Here is a 15,498-nt window from a genome sequence, read left to right as displayed (position 1 = left end):
CTGACTCAGACTGAGGTTCGCGTCTCCCGCCCAATCAGCGCGTGAGCTGGCCGCGCTTCTCCGGCAGAATTGCATTTGCCCTCCCGGCGCGCGACTGACGGCCGGCTTGCTTCTTTCGTCCTTCATCATCCTTTGTGGCTTACGATTCTCCCTCCCTTTCTCGCTCCCTGAACGGTCAATCCCTGAATAATTCCTTTCAAACTCAACCCACCTCCGGCACTGTGGGCTACACATCCCTTCTTATTATTTAGACCCGCTGTCTCTCGTCGGGTTGTTGGAACGCCTCGGGGCGTGTTGGACCCTACTTTCTCCATACACATATTGCGCTGAACACCAAGATGGCGCCTTCAGCTGCCCCGACCTCAGACCCGCCTTCCCAGGCCGATACGCCTATGACCGATGCCAATGAGGAGCCCGTCACGTCGGTTCCCGTCGATGGTCCGGATGCGCATATGACGGTATGCTAAATTAAATCTGGTTTTCGCGAACACCCAAAACTATGTGTCGGGTCACGAGCTTTGGTTTCCTCAATAGCAGATCTCGTTGGTCGCGCTCCGAGCGTGCAGGAAGGGGAGCCAAGGGAACACCAGGCTTCCCCGAAATCGTGTTTGGTCAAATGCGAACGTGGCTCAGATGCTAACTTGGGCGCAATGCAGGACTCCGATACCAACCCGAACACCACAGCAAGCAGTGTTGCAGGCGACACAGTCCACCTTGACGGGAGGAGGAAAAGGTCCGAGGCCTTTCATATGAGAAAGAACCTTCTGGGGAAAAAGCACGGTCGTCTGGATGAATCTAAGGTGAGTAACCCTCGTCGGCGGTGCCTGCCAATTTTCGTTGCGGTCACTGATCTGTTTTTGGCGGGGCTTTAGGAAGATGATTCAATTCGACGATTTCGTTACCTTCTCGGGCTGACCGATCTGTTCCGTCATTTTATCGAAACCAACCCCAACCCTCGCATCAAGGAGATCATGGCCGAAATCGACAGACAAAACGCTGCGGAAGAGGCAAGGGCCCGCAAGGGTTCGTCGCGGGCTGGTGGTGCTGGTGGTGATCGACGTCGCAGGACTGAACAAGAGGAAGATGCGGAGCTGCTGAAGGACGAGAGGAGTGGTGGCGAAACTGGAACCGTCTTCCGCGACTCCCCGCCATTTGTCCAGGGCGAGATGCGTGATTATCAAGTTGCGGGTCTGAACTGGCTTGTGTCCTTGCACGAGAACGGTATCTCTGGTATATTGGCAGACGAGATGGGTCTGGGTAAAACCTTGCAGACCATCTCTTTCCTCGGCTACCTTCGTTACGTCTGTGACATCCCCGGCCCTCATCTGATCGCTGTTCCCAAGTCTACGCTCGACAACTGGAAGCGAGAATTCATGAAATGGACCCCCGACGTCAATGTTCTTGTGCTTCAAGGCGACAAGGAAGAGCGCCACAAGCTAATCAACGAACGACTTCTCGACGAGGACTTTGATGTCTGCATTACGAGTTACGAAATGGTTCTTCGGGAGAAGTCCCATCTCAAGAAGTTCGCCTGGGAATACATCATCATTGATGAGGCTCATCGGATTAAGAACGAGGAGTCGTCCCTCGCACAGATTATTCGTGTCTTCAACTCTCGGAATCGCTTGCTGATCACCGGTACCCCGCTTCAGAACAACCTCCACGAACTTTGGGCCCTCCTGAACTTCCTCTTACCTGACGTTTTTGGTGATTCGGAAGCTTTCGACCAGTGGTTCTCTGGTCAGGATGCCGATCAGGATACCGTCGTGCAACAACTTCATCGAGTGCTCCGGCCATTCTTACTTCGTCGCGTTAAGAGCGATGTTGAAAAGAGTTTGCTCCCCAAGAAAGAGCTCAATTTATATGTGCCTATGTCCGAAATGCAAGTGAAGTGGTATCAGAAGATCCTTGAGAAGGATATTGATGCTGTGAACGGTGCCGCCGGCAAGCGGGAGTCGAAAACTCGTCTGCTGAACATTGTTATGCAACTCCGTAAATGCTGCAATCACCCCTATCTCTTCGAAGGTGCTGAACCTGGCCCGCCCTATACGACCGACGAACACCTTGTCTTCAACGCTGGCAAGATGTCAATTCTTGACAAGCTCCTGGCGCGGATGCAGAAGCAGGGAAGCCGAGTGCTCATTTTCTCACAAATGAGCCGTGTCCTGGATATCCTGGAGGATTACTGTGTATTCCGAGAGTACAATTACTGCCGTATAGACGGTACCACAGCCCACGAGGACCGAATCGCTGCCATCGATGAATACAACAAGCCGGGCTCGGACAAGTTTGTTTTCCTTCTCACGACACGAGCAGGAGGTCTCGGTATTAATTTGACGTCTGCGGATATTGTCGTGCTTTATGACAGCGACTGGAACCCTCAAGCGGATCTGCAGGCTATGGATCGTGCTCATCGTATCGGTCAGACCAAGCAGGTGGTCGTCTTCCGTTTCGTCACCGAAAACGCGATTGAGGAGAAGGTTCTCGAGCGTGCGGCGCAAAAGCTGCGACTTGATCAACTTGTTATTCAGCAAGGCCGTGCGCAACAACAGACTAAGAATGCTGCATCCAAGGATGAACTCCTTGGCATGATTCAGCACGGAGCTGCCAATGTCTTCGGCAATAACCCTAATTCGGCATCTCTGTCTGCCGAAAAGCAAATATCCGATGACAGTTTTGAGGATATCATGCGCAAGGGCGAGGAGCGAACCGTCGAGCTGAACAAGAAATATGAAAAACTGGGTATCGATGATTTGCAAAAGTTCAGCTCCGAGAGTGCTTACGAATGGAACGGCCAGAATTTCACGGAGCGCAAGAAGGATATTGGCATTAACTGGATCAACCCGGCCAAGCGTGAGAGAAAGGAGCAGTTTTACTCCATCGACAAGTACTACCGACAAGCTTTGGCTACTGGCGGACGAACTGCCGACCCGAAGCCCAAGGCACCCCGGGCCCCCAAACAGATAACCGTTCACGATTGGCAATTTTTCCCGCCCGGGCTCCAGGAGCTCCAGGAGAAGGAGACAGCATACTTCCACAAGGAGATCGGATATAAGGCCATTCTTGCCGATGGGCCTGAGGAAGAGCTCAGCGAACGTGAGGCCGAACGCGATCTGGAGCAACAGGAGATTGACAAGGCCGTTCCTTTGACCGAGGAGGAACAAGCACAAAAGGCGAAAATGTCCGAGGAAGGGTTCTCAACCTGGAACCGCCGTGATTTCCAACAGTTCGTCAATGGGTCAGCCAAGTTTGGGCGCACTGACTATAACGGAATTGCCACCGAAGTAGACAGCAAAGAACCCGACGAGATCGAGGAATATGCCCAAGTTTTCTGGGACCGATATACTGAGATTCAGGATTATCCCAAGTACCTCCGGGTCATTGAACAGGGCGAGGAGAAACTTCGCAAGATGAACCACCAACGCAAGATGCTTCGCAAGAAGATGGAAATGTACCGCGTTCCCCTCCAGCAGCTCAAGATCAACTACACCGTGTCTACTACCAACAAAAAGGTCTACACCGAAGAGGAAGATCGGTTCCTCCTAGTGATGTTGGATAGGTACGGAGTTGATGGCGAAGGTCTCTACGAGAAAATTCGGGACGAGATCCGCGAATCGCCTCTTTTCCGCTTCGATTGGTTCTTCCTCAGCCGAACCCCAGTGGAGATTGGCCGTCGCTGTACCACTCTATTGAATACTGTCGCCAAGGAGTTTGAGCCTGGTGACGGGAAGGCCAACGGCGAGAACAAGGGCCGTGGACGTGACGAAGACGTCGAAAACGAGGAGGATGGCCCGCCAGCCAAGAAGAAGAGCAAGGCTGCCGTGGTAAGTACCATGTTAAACACCACTGGCTCCCTTCCCAGAGCATCAAGCTAACTAGCATCAGAACAAACAGGTCAAGGCTGTCAAGGGCAGTGCCAAAGGCAATTCTCCATCCTCGTCACGGGCAGCTAGCGTGTCGTCCAACGCCGCTTCGAAATCGAAGAGCCGAAAGAGATAAATCCTTGAATAACCTTTGTTTTCCTTTTTTTGATCAACAATTTGTATCGTTATGACTGGTAGGTAGTCTTGTTGGGAATATTATATTGGCCATGGATTTCCATATACGTCGGGTGGGGCGTTGGCTGAAAGATGCCATTTGTGCTTTATGATTCTTTTAACCCAATTTTTCCTTGTTTCCTCCTTGTTCCTTGTACTATGAGAGCTATTTCCTATCAGATCAAATTCAAGATGTATACAAAAGCAATAGATTGCTAATATTGTGTTACTTCTATCTTGCCTACTCATAGCTCTATCACATCAAAGCCGAATTGGGAGTGCCCCGTTGTGTAGAAAGTCAAGGGCCGAGTTTATGAATATGAGGCGTTGAATTTCGCGATACAGACTCGTCCTATATACAAATTACCTATAAGTAGTACTCATTGGTATTTAATTCAAGACACTGCTTCATATACCGAAGTCCCTAGAACTAAATGAATATATAGCCGGGGTACATCACGTTAGTCGAACTTCATCAGATTGATCATCATCGAGCGATGCTAATTCGGATGGCAATTAATTCGCAACCTGCACTGCCCCAAACCGAAGATTGCTGATATCAAATACCTGCAAAAAGTCAAGATCAGCTCTCGAATCATGCAATGAGTCAACAGAAAAGCTTACCGCATAGATTCCTTCCAAGAACGAACGCCCAAGGACATCAAACTCAATCGATCCGCGACTCTGAACCGCTCCATATAAATAACCAGGCTTGGCTTCGGCGAACCCCAGACTACTTTTCGGGATGCTGAAAAGCCTTCCCCCAACTTCTAGCTCAATCGTGGGCAGTTGGCCCTGATCAGGATTGACAGGGAACAGAAACCCTTGACTTTCGCCGTCGTAGAACGCCCCCTGGATAGCATCGTAGATTGCCTGACAGATCGAGTCCTCAAGCAAGGTAAGATCTGCAGCGGTGTCAACGATCGCGATATTCTCGCGCCGGTCGATGGCTGTTCCCGCTATAGTTGCAGTTGTGGATTCGAAGGACCACAAGCTGTGGCTCTTGTTGATGGGCGCGTAGTGTATAGTATCTTCTCCTCCGATGCTGTTGTTCTCATCGATACCCCCGAACGCAAAGAACGGGCCTTCTTGACCGGAGGCATTCGACAGGGCGAATTTTGCCGTGAAGAGTTTGGCAGACGACGCTAGGTCATCTTGGCCCTGTATAGTCTCGACCAGGCTCTTGACTTCGGGCCGAATATTGGATGCAGCTCCAAATGCGAGCCCTAGTACGCCGTCTGCTGCGGTCTGGTCGAATCCAGAGGACAGAGTGTCCGCGATGGCGATATGCTGGAACTTGACCGTCAACTCCTCCCCGAGGATGACATTGTCTGCTACAACAGAACCAGACGCAGAAGAATTATCCAAGTTCGAAACTTTCCATGAGGATTGCTCGGCAATCGAAGAAGTGGTTGACTTGGATGGATCAAAAGCCGGACGATCCTCTCGCGAAGGGGCAATAGACCGTACCTGATGATAGTCAGTAGAGCTCGCTCATAAAACCACCAACTAGACGATAACCGTAACGATATATTACATACCCAGAGATCGCATGACCCGGTATCAGGAACCAGATTCAGGGCCTGCGGAGGGGATCCAATCGAAACCGGAACGAAGTACAAGCTCTCATTCTGGATATCATCGGCATCCACTTGGTGCAGGTCCCTCTCAGAGAATTGCTTCTGCATCACATCGTGGAAGCGGACCCTGCCACCGACTGGTTTGCTGGTGAAAGGCCGACCGGTCTGGTGGATCGTACGGCCGATGAAGTAAGGGCCGTCTCGAGTGGGGTGGATGTCGTATTTGCGTATTAGATAGGCGTAGGATTTAATCCCGGATTTGCGGTAGTGGGGGTTGTGGACAAGAGGGATTTTGGATACCATGGCGCAGGCGGGTGATGGTGATGGTAGATGGACCAGGGCTGCAAGCGATGCAGGGTATTTATTTGCGATGACGGCATCTGTAACAGGGGAAGTTATTGGCTGCTTATTAGCCTCTGAGTGCAGGGGCATGACGTTACTAAATCTTGTTATTCGCAAATATTCTGATCAGATGCGGTTGCTTATTTATTTACTAATATATATGGCTAACTATACAGCATCTTTATGTTGTTCAAGTGTATATTTCTTATGCTCAACGGGGAATTTCCTTCTTCTCCTTCTCCTGTTTCTTCTTCTAGGACATCTAATGTAGCAAGTGGAACCCGCAGGAACATCTCTATTAGCAATATAACTGCAACGCTCACATTGCCATGACAAGTATGAAGAAAAGGCAATCGAGCCCGATAAGATAACAGCTCTCGGGACAACATTGTTCCGACGTGGATTGGCGCGCGACGGCGCGTTTTAATCGGCGGCATTTTAAGTTATGCATATGAATGGAGGGCCAAATCTATCTACTCCCTGCTAGCGACCTCAACACCGCCTCCCCTCCCGAACCAGTCCCCCGATCGTTGCGGACCGATGGCGGGTCTCTTTCTCTGCGCATGGAAGTGCTGATTTTCCTTCCCTGTCCCTTTCCTACGCTTTCGGCCAAGCCGACCAGGCCAATATGGACTACGAATCGGCCGCCCAGTTGAACGACGACGCTGTCGCTCAACTGCTTGCTCAATTCAACAATGCTGCACCGACTACTGAACCTCAAGCTCCTCCCCAGGAAGAGGACTCCTTATCCGAATATGCATTGGCCCAACAGGCTTTGGCTTCACACGCTCTTGTCGGAAGTGCCTCAGCAGAGAATAGTCGGGTCGAAGATCCGGTCGAGAACGACTTACCCCAAGACGTGACCGAGAGCGCCTCAGTAATGGAAATCACCGAGACCGATGACACCGTGCGACCAACTACTGGCCGAGCAGCTACAGCTGAAACAATTGACCACGTACCTCGGACCTCGCAGTTGCCTCAGATCGAAGTCCCTGCTCTCAGCGACAGCAACGAATACGAGTTTCTTCCTGGACACTTTGAAGTTCGCTGCGTGATCAGTGAAACAGACTCTGTAAATGAGATCTACAAAGTCAAGCTACGGAGCAGAGAGGTCGAGACGGTTTGTTCCCTGATTTCACCTTACCTTACTCTCACTTCATATTTACTCTTTCTGACCCTTTGCTTGATAGGTCTCGTCTACTCAACTCGAATCCCTCAGCAACGGACAAGAAGCCTTGATTCATTTCCAACTTGGTGGACCGCGCAGTTTAACCCCATCCACGGAAGACGACTCCTCATCTGACCTGCAACCTCGGAGAAGGGTCCGCCGCTTAACTCGACCTAAGTACACCGAATTTCTATCTACCGAAGACGATTCCTCTTCTGACGCGAAGCCTCGAGGAAGGGGCCGCCGCTCGACTCGGCTTAAACAGACCACATTTACAGGCTACTTTGAGGACGGCAGTGACAGGATGAGTCGCTCCCGTGATTCGAGCGATGATATTATCGCATCTTCGAGGAGAACCGGCAAGCAGCGTCGATTGGGAAGAGGCCGCCGTGCTATAGATTTGGAAGGCTCGGATGTCGACAGTGATTTTGTCTCTGCCAAGGGAACTCGGTTTTCAACCCGATCGCGCAAGAGCGCGCGGGCGAATCTTCGTGATCGATTCGAAGATGACATTTCCGAGCATGAAGGAAGCTCGAGAAAACAGAAATTCTTCGGTGCCAGGGAAGCCTTCTATGCGATTCCATCGGATGACCCTTTCCGGCTCAAACATCGGGACTCATGCGACGCTTGCCGTGAGACTGAAGATGACCAAGCCAAAGGCCCTCTCGTATTTTGCCAAGGATGCACCAGTGCCTACCACCAATCTTGTCTCGGTCCCAGGGCAACACGGGAGCATCTAGTCACCAAGGTGTCGGAGACTCTCTTTCTCCTGCAATGTCGCCGCTGTCTGGGCGTGGCTCGTTCAAAAGATTCTATCAATCCTCACCTTGGCTGCTGTACCTCGTGCGATGGTAAGGGGAAAATGGCCGAGCCATTGAGGGAGCGCTTATCGCCCAAGCAGGAGCAGCAGCTTCGCCAGCAGAATGATGGGACAGATCCAGTTACTCCTGTGGATGAAGCCCGCGTGAACAACGTTGATAACGTACTCTTTCGCTGCATATCTTGCCAGCGGGCATTTCACTTCGAACACCTTCTGTCGTCGTCCGACGAAATGTGTCAGGACTGTGTTTCGGTCCCGGGGGAGATCGGTGCCATGGTCGCTTGGAGGCCAAAGGATCCAAAGAGTCTCTTACCAGGTTACACGGCAAGTGTCCTGGAGGAATCGGATAAGGATTACCTGATCAAATGGAAAAGTCAGCCCTATAGTCAGTCCACCTGGATGGATGGGACCTGGGTCTGGGGCGTCGCGAGTCACACTATGCGTCGTGCATTCCTTAAATCCGACAAAAATTTGACCCCTCACATGACAGTCGAGGAGGCCATTCCCGAGGATTATATGCGTATTGACATCGTTTTTGAAGTGCAATTCTCCACCAATAGCCCACGTGATCGGACTGAAGATGCGGACATGGCCCGAGTGGATCAGGTATCGAAGGTCTACGTGAAATACAAAGGCCTACCTTATGAGGAAACAGTCTGGGATTCACCTCCGGATAGAAGTCAAACCGAGCGATGGAATGATTTTACAGCCGCTTACAATGATTGGGTGCGCCGTGACTACATCCATACCCCCGACATGCAATCTCTTAAGAAACACCTTGTCCACGTTCGAAAGCAAGACTTCAAAACTAGCGTCGTGAGAGAAACCCAACCGGAAATCATGACCGGAGGAGAGATAATGGATTACCAGAAAGACGGAATGAATTGGTTGTATTACATGTGGTTTAAACAGCAGAATGCCATTCTTGCCGATGAAATGGGTCTCGGCAAAACCATCCAGGTCATTGCCTTATTTGCCACGCTCATACAGGATCATAAATGCTGGCCCTTCTTGGTTGTCGTGCCTAATTCTACTTGTCCCAACTGGCGGAAGGAGCTCAAGCAATGGGTGCCCTCTATTGGAGCAGTGACTTACTACGGATCCGCATATTCGCGACAGCTTGCTCAGACTCATGAAATGTTCGGTAGCACTGGCAAGCGTGACCTCCGGTGCCATGTCGTTATAACGTCGTATGAGACTATGACCGATGATGCATCTCGAAGAATCCTCTCTAGAATCCCCTGGGGTGGCTTGATTGTAGACGAGGGTCAGCGATTGAAGAACGACAAGAGTCAACTTTACGACGCTTTATCGCGGATCTCCTTTCCTTTCAAGATCCTGCTGACTGGCACTCCTCTTCAAAACAACATTCGAGAATTGTTCAACCTCCTGCAATTCCTCGATCCCACCCAAAATGCCGAAAAGCTGGAAGAAGAATTTGGCGTTCTTTCGAAGGAGAACATTCCTCAGCTACATGATATGATCCGACCATTCTTCCTCCGGAGAACGAAAGCGCAGGTGCTCACCTTTCTTCCGCCAGTCGCCCAAATTATTGTCCCAGTCTCAATGACGGTGGTTCAGAAGAAGTTGTACAAATCCATTCTTGCCAAGGATCCAAAGTTGATCAAAACGATCTTTCAACGAGAGGATGCAGGCGACCAGTCGCTCAAACAAACAGAGCGTCACAACCTGAACAACATTCTCATGCAGCTGCGGAAATGCTTGTGTCACCCTTTCATTTACAGCAAGGCGATTGAAGAGCGCAGTGCTAATGCGCAGGCGGCTCACCGACACCTGGTGGATGCAGCCGGAAAGCTTCAGCTGTTGGAATTGATGTTACCCAAGCTTCAAAAGCGTGGCCATAGAGTTCTGATTTTCAGTCAGTTTCTCGACAATCTGGACCTCGTGGAAGATTTCCTAGACGGACTTGGGCTCTTGCATCGTCGCCTCGATGGTCGAATGTCGTCCCTTGAGAAGCAAAAGGTTATTGATGAGTACAATGCCGAGGGTTCGCCCTACTTTGCTTTCCTTTTGTCGACCAGATCGGGAGGCGTGGGAATCAACCTGGCCACGGCTGACACTGTAATTATTATGGATCCCGATTTCAACCCTCACCAAGACATGCAGGCACTGTCTCGTGCGCATCGTATTGGACAGAAGAACAAGGTGCTTGTCTTTCAGTTAATGACTCGAGGAAGTGCCGAGGAGAAGATCATGCAGATTGGCAAGAGCAAAATGGTTCTGGATCATGTTCTCATCGACCGGATGGATGCCGAGAACGACGATGGCCGCGATTTAGAGTCCATTCTTCGGCACGGAGCCCAGGCACTGTTCGAAGATGACAACTCGCGCGATATTCACTATGATTCGGATTCGGTGGATAAACTTCTTGATCGCAGCCAAGCGGAGCAAGAGCGCCCTCGATCGCCTAATGAAGAAGGCAAGGCCGCCGAGTCACATTTCAGTTTTGCTCGAGTTTGGGCAAATGAATCCAACGAACTCAGCGACCAGTTACAGAACATTGACGAACCCCTGCCCAACGCAACTATCTGGGAGAAAATCCTTCAAGAGCGGGAACAAGCAGCCGCCGAAGAAGCTCGACGTAAAACCGAAACTCTTGGCCGTGGCAAGAGAAAACGAACCACCGTCGATTACGGTAACGAAGTGAACGAGCCGACCGAACCTTCTCCCGTCAAGGTGCGGCGCGTTCGCGATGCTGACAGCGACAAAGAATTTGTTGCCGGAGACGACGCTGTAGAATCGGAACCTGATTCCGCCCCCGAGGTAGACTCGGACAGCTTGGACCGGAAGGTCAAGGTTTCTACAGGTAATTCTTCCGCTTCCTTCTTTTGCCTTGCCCATCTCGCGGGCTGGCCTGGCGTGACATGGACTGACCAAAGCCACAGTGAAACCCTTCAAACGCGTGTCTCCCACAGCCGTTGCACCCCCCGCAGTGCTACCAGCCCTGGATGGCCATATGGACAACCGCCTTTTGTGCCTAGCCTGCAACCAAATCCACCCGGTTGGTCACTGCCGTTTGAAATTGGCCGGAGTCGAACACTGCGGGCTTTGTGGGCTGGCTCATTTCGGATATGCGCGCACCTGTCCTCACATTCGATCCGAAATTCAAGTGGGCCGGATGCTGAAGGCTTTGAAACAGAGCACCGAAGACCCCGAGCTTGTCCGCATGGCTAAGAAATACTTGACTGGGGTGCGTGGTAATCTGGTGCACGAGCAGAAGAAAAAGCTCGCCGCTTTGCATGGTCTCAGCCATCCTGGCACGCCTCGCACGCCCGGGACTCCGAACACTTCAGGTACCACCACTGCCAGCCCGGGCCCGGATCCACGCGTAATGGCGGCACAAGGACTACAACCCATGGGGCAACCCCAGCAGCCTCCTCTTGGGGGAAATCAGGGCAATCGCCAATTCTAGTCGGGACTTTTATGGTGTTATGAACTCTTTGTTTTGCTTTTGGGGAGATGCATGCGGCGACTTTTCTGTTCTTCTTGGTTTCTGGGGTTTTTAGGGCATGGGTTGGGAATAAAAGACATGGCTGTTGTACATACATAATAAATCTCAGGTTGTTGAATATCGATCTTGATCCTATGAGATCTATTGGTTGATCCAATGATGGTGATAATGACGGCGACGACGTAGTGAAATCTGAATGCAGCCCAAGGTAAGAAACGACAAGAAGCGCATACATACATGCATATATACATAGTCAGTAAGAGTCGCCAACCCAAAACAAGGACACCAGGACAAACAAGCAAAGCGATACAACCGACAAATGCAGAATTTCCTTTCCGGGAGTAGGTGAGGATATTCCCGAGTGCCAGTCCTACCCGGCTCCCCCCCAATCAAGACATGACATGACATGACGTACGGCTTCAACGGCCGTGCATCGCAGGCAGCAAGCAGTAAGGCAGCAGCAAGCAAGGCAGCGGTCAGTATGTTGATCGTTTGAACCCCTGTTACATAGGAGCCAGGCTCTTGTGGTCTGGTCTCCATCGATGGGATCTTCGCTGTCAAATTTCCCTTGCTTGTATAGTACGTCCGCGTCAGCCCCGTTTGTGTTCCCTGGTTCCTGCTGACCGATAGGTAGTTAGCAGCCATACGTCGGGTCGCCGTTTGGTGAAAAAAACGCATTCAACCGTGTGTCTAGGTCTAGGCTGCTTCCCCCCTCATCTGGAGACGGGTGTTCTACTGTCTAGATTGAAGATGAAAGGTTTTCACAGGAAAAAAAAGGTCGAAGACTCGGGAGCCTTGGGGTGTTACAAGTCTCTTTGAGGATCATTCGGGGAAGTCGAGGGTTCCCAGGAAAGGGAAAGGGAAAGGGAAAAAAGGAAGAAGATAAAGAGGGGGGGTGAACAGTCAACGCCAGAGGGAAGGACAGACAAACGGGCAGGAAATGAGCACCGAAGGGAAAAATCCAGGGGGCAGAAGAGACGGGGAAAAGGCCAACAGAAGGAAAAGAAAGGAAGGCTGCAGCCATCCGAGGGAAAGGTTGTACATCCAGACCGGACAAACACCTGCTGCTTCTTATACGTTCTTCTCTCTGCTGTTCTTTTCTTTCCTTCTCGTCTTCTCTTCTGCCCTTTTCCTTCTTATACACTCCCTGCTCTTTTCCTTCTTCTCTCTGTCTGATTTTTCCTTTCTTTGTTCGGCGGTTTCCTTTAAGCTTCCTTTCCCCCATTATTATTATTAATGCTATAGTCAATATTACTAGATTGTTGTCTTCTTACCGGTTTGTTCCATTATTTTTCCTATTGTCATTCTTATTAAGGGCATTGGATGCTCCTCTGGTATTTCTTCTCTGGCTGGCTGGTTTACTTTCTCCTTCAGATAGCACTGGATTTGCTTTGCTCTTCTTTGCTTTGGCACACCGTTGGCATCCTATATATCTGCTTGTTGCTTGTTGCTTATAGTCTGGTTCCTCCTCCCTACTCACCTTTGGTGCTTGTTGCGTCGCCCTGGGTGAATGTTGCGGCCACTTTCCATCTAGTTCTCGCACCCCCCGATTCACTACCTCTGACGCTACGTCGTGCCAGCAGGATCTTCCACTCCTCTCTTCTTCTCACCCTTTGATTCCTTTCTCGCTCTCTTTCTTGCATCTTCTTCTCTTTCTCATCCACCTCCTCGTTTCACGCTACGTCTCCTGAAAACATTCGCCGACATCATATCTCTCACCCTCTACTTTGTTTTCATTTCACTATACTTTGTGTCATCTTATTCATCATTCTTTCTATCTGAAGCTTCTCTTCTCTTTGAACAACTGCAACATGGCTTCTTCCATTCGTCCCCAGTTTTTTTGCACCCGCCCAAATGGCACTCTTACCCCGCTGATCGCTCTCGACGAGTTGCCTCCTCATGTCTCGATCCGCGGGGCTCCTCGTACTTTGTCTCCTAATGAGACTCAAGGAATGACAAGTTTGGGAACCGTCAGCCCCAGAGCTCAGTCTTACATTGTTGAGGGTGTGCCCCAAGCTCCGACCCGTGCCGCCTCGGCCAACGCGAACGGTCACCGTTCCAGAGACTTTGACATGCAGGCCGCGCTCGCGCGACTCGCTTCTGACGAGACCATCCCCCTGACCCAGCGTCTAGCTGTGAACACTATGCTCCAGCAGGGTACTCCCCCGAGCTGGTCCGCGGGTAGCAACTGGTTGGTACCTGGCGGCAGTGGTGGCTCGGGTGGCGGTGGTTCGAGACAGGTAAGTACTAGCAGTTGCTTTGTGTGAGCTTAAATGGAGCTGTGGCTGACATGTCTCACCTTTAATCGGTTTTCAGAGCAATCCTTTGACCAAGAAAGAGTTCTGCTCTTATTGGATTCGGCACGGTGAATGCGACTATCAGCAACAGGGTGAGATACCGCGCATTTAAACAACAGAATAAAGACAACCGTCCATCAGCTAACTTATACCCTGCAGGATGCCTTTACAAGCATGAAATGCCTAGGGACTTACCTACCTTGGAGAAACTTGGCCTGCGTGATATTCCCCGTTGGTTTCGCGAGAAGTACAACATCCCGAGCCTGGTTCCAAGCGGGCATGGTCATCCACGCGCTCAAGGTGGCCATGGACACCACTGGAAAGAGGATTTGCCAGACCGCACCGGAACGAAGACAATCCAATACCTGCCACCTTTGGATCCGAACGGAACGGTCGATAATTCCGATGCGGAGAAAGGGCCCAAGCAGAAGAGTCCGGGCTATGTCGCTTCGCAGCAAAGCCCGACGGTGATTCCAAGTGCTTCACGCTCTACTTTCTCGGCCTGCAACTCTCCCAAAGTCCCAGATCACCACAGACAGGCGGGCAAGTACGGTCCTCAGTTTGGCCCAGGCGCGAAAAGGCACGACCTCTTTCCTTTTGATCCTCTGCCGGAATATCCGTCTCTGAACGCCATGGGACCTGGTATTGGCGCGTTGAATCATCCTACTGCTCGAGATGACGCAGAGGCTCTCGACAGAGCGCAGCATGAGGAGTTCTTCCACAAAATGGCTCTCATGCCCAACGCCGAATACTTGCGCAATCCTTTTGATATGTCTCCCGGTCAGAGCCGTTCAAGGAAGGCCCAGAAGTCTCGCCGCCTGTATCAGCCTCGACCTCAAGCTACCGGAATCGAGGCTAGATTTGACGCTCCGGACCATGAAACTTACAAGAGTATAAACTCCCCAGTCGCTGCGGGCCCAAGTGTCGGTCCCTCCATCTCTAAAGACGGTGTCAGCTCTCAGTTCGCAACCCCTCTCACCAGTCCTATCGCGGAGGCTCCCAGTCGTGATGTCTCGCCATCTGCGCACTCCGGCTCCTCTCATGCATCCGAGGTCAGCCCCGGGGTTATTCAGCCCCAGACCAACGACCAAGACCGCAGTTCCATGCCAAGCCCTATTGGAAGCAAGAGAGCTCAGCAGAAGAAGCCCATGGGACCATCCAGCGATTTCTTCAAGCTCAACTCGAGGGGACATGAAAAGTAAGAGCGAATCAGTCTATATGATGTCCATCCTCCATCCTCCATTCCTCATGATAACCCGAAACACCCTCTAACCGTTGCTCTTCCGTTCTTCTATCCTTTTAATTATCACTGCCCAGGCTTTCATTCTCTTTGACTTGTAATTACGACCTTACCCAGGGGACACAAAGCTTCCTCGTCTCTTGATGCTACGATAAACCCGATCTCGAAAACCTCACCTAAATATACGGCCCTTTCAACTCGGGAAATGTTTACGAATGGGGCGGATGAGTTTACAGTACAACGAACGAGCAACATGACGATATGACTTTTTGTTCCCTATTATTTCCTATCGCTTGTTGGATGAATGCACCTCACCAAGGATATGATGTGATCTGAAATGATACCAAGGTTAGGATACAATGACATGTGCAATATGAACTGGATAGATTGTCTAGTTTGTTCTTGGCGACGGTTATTTCTGTTTCTATTTCTGTGGCAGGGTCAAGAATCTTCTTAATCTTCTGTCCTGTTTACCCTTTCGTCTTCTTGTGTTAGTGGGTGTTACCTTTTCCGCGTCTTTTTAAATATGATGTATGGGGTGT

The 15,498-nt window shown here is 50.9% G+C and overlaps 4 protein-coding genes across 5 annotated transcripts; 3 read left to right on the top strand and 1 right to left on the bottom strand.

The window, feature by feature from the left end:
• Positions 1 to 131: 131 nt before the first annotated feature.
• ISW2 lies at positions 132 to 4,237 on the top strand. 2 transcript variants are annotated; one of them, XM_046094334.1, is made up of 4 exons: positions 132 to 458; positions 657 to 800; positions 873 to 3,824; positions 3,886 to 4,237. In XM_046094334.1, exons 1-4 carry the CDS (start codon positions 339 to 341, stop codon positions 3,997 to 3,999), a joined length of 3,330 nt encoding a protein of 1,109 aa, XP_045950313.1. In that variant the 5' UTR covers positions 132 to 338; the 3' UTR covers positions 4,000 to 4,237. The 2 variants fall into 2 exon arrangements, with proteins under 2 accessions (XP_045950313.1, XP_045950314.1); XM_046094335.1 differs by having other exon boundaries at positions 132 to 3,824.
• Positions 4,238 to 4,261: 24 nt separating this feature from the next.
• Positions 4,262 to 6,049, bottom strand: LDX57_012586 (uncharacterized protein; the record flags this gene model as incomplete). The annotated part of the gene is made up of 2 exons (XM_046094333.1): positions 4,262 to 5,507; positions 5,579 to 6,049. 2 exons carry the CDS (start codon positions 6,047 to 6,049, stop codon positions 4,554 to 4,556), a joined length of 1,425 nt encoding a protein of 474 aa, XP_045950312.1. The 3' UTR covers positions 4,262 to 4,553.
• A 538-nt stretch (positions 6,050 to 6,587) lies between these two features.
• Positions 6,588 to 11,380, top strand: LDX57_012585 (putative chromatin remodeling complex subunit (Chd3); the record flags this gene model as incomplete). The annotated part of the gene is made up of 3 exons (XM_046094332.1): positions 6,588 to 7,079; positions 7,150 to 10,774; positions 10,854 to 11,380. The coding sequence occupies 3 exons, from the start codon at positions 6,588 to 6,590 to the stop codon at positions 11,378 to 11,380; spliced, it is 4,644 nt and encodes a 1,547-aa protein (XP_045950311.1).
• Positions 11,381 to 13,230: 1,850 nt separating this feature from the next.
• On the top strand, positions 13,231 to 14,918 carry LDX57_012584 (uncharacterized protein; the record flags this gene model as incomplete). Its single annotated transcript, XM_046094331.1, has 3 exons — positions 13,231 to 13,659; positions 13,736 to 13,808; positions 13,876 to 14,918. 3 exons carry the CDS (start codon positions 13,231 to 13,233, stop codon positions 14,916 to 14,918), a joined length of 1,545 nt encoding a protein of 514 aa, XP_045950310.1.
• Between the last annotated feature and the right edge of the window lie 580 nt (positions 14,919 to 15,498).

Source organism: Aspergillus melleus (assembly GCF_016097325.1).
Source record: "Aspergillus melleus strain CBS 546.65 chromosome Unknown contig8, whole genome shotgun sequence".
NCBI lineage: Eukaryota > Fungi > Ascomycota > Eurotiomycetes > Eurotiales > Aspergillaceae > Aspergillus > Aspergillus melleus.
The sequence above is the reverse complement of the archived record's forward strand: the minus strand, read 5'-3'. Positions and strand labels throughout refer to the sequence as shown.

Bases quoted from the DNA above. Each gene is read 5' to 3' on its own strand.
- ISW2 (XM_046094334.1), top strand. From the start codon at position 339: ATGGCGCCTTCAGCTGCCCCGACCTCAGACCCGCCTTCCCAGGCCGAT. The intron at 459-656 runs GTATGCTAAATT...GGCGCAATGCAG, and splicing joins GTCCGGATGCGCATATGACG to GACTCCGATACCAACCCGAA. The intron at 3,825-3,885 runs GTAAGTACCATG...AACTAGCATCAG, and splicing joins AGAAGAGCAAGGCTGCCGTG to AACAAACAGGTCAAGGCTGT.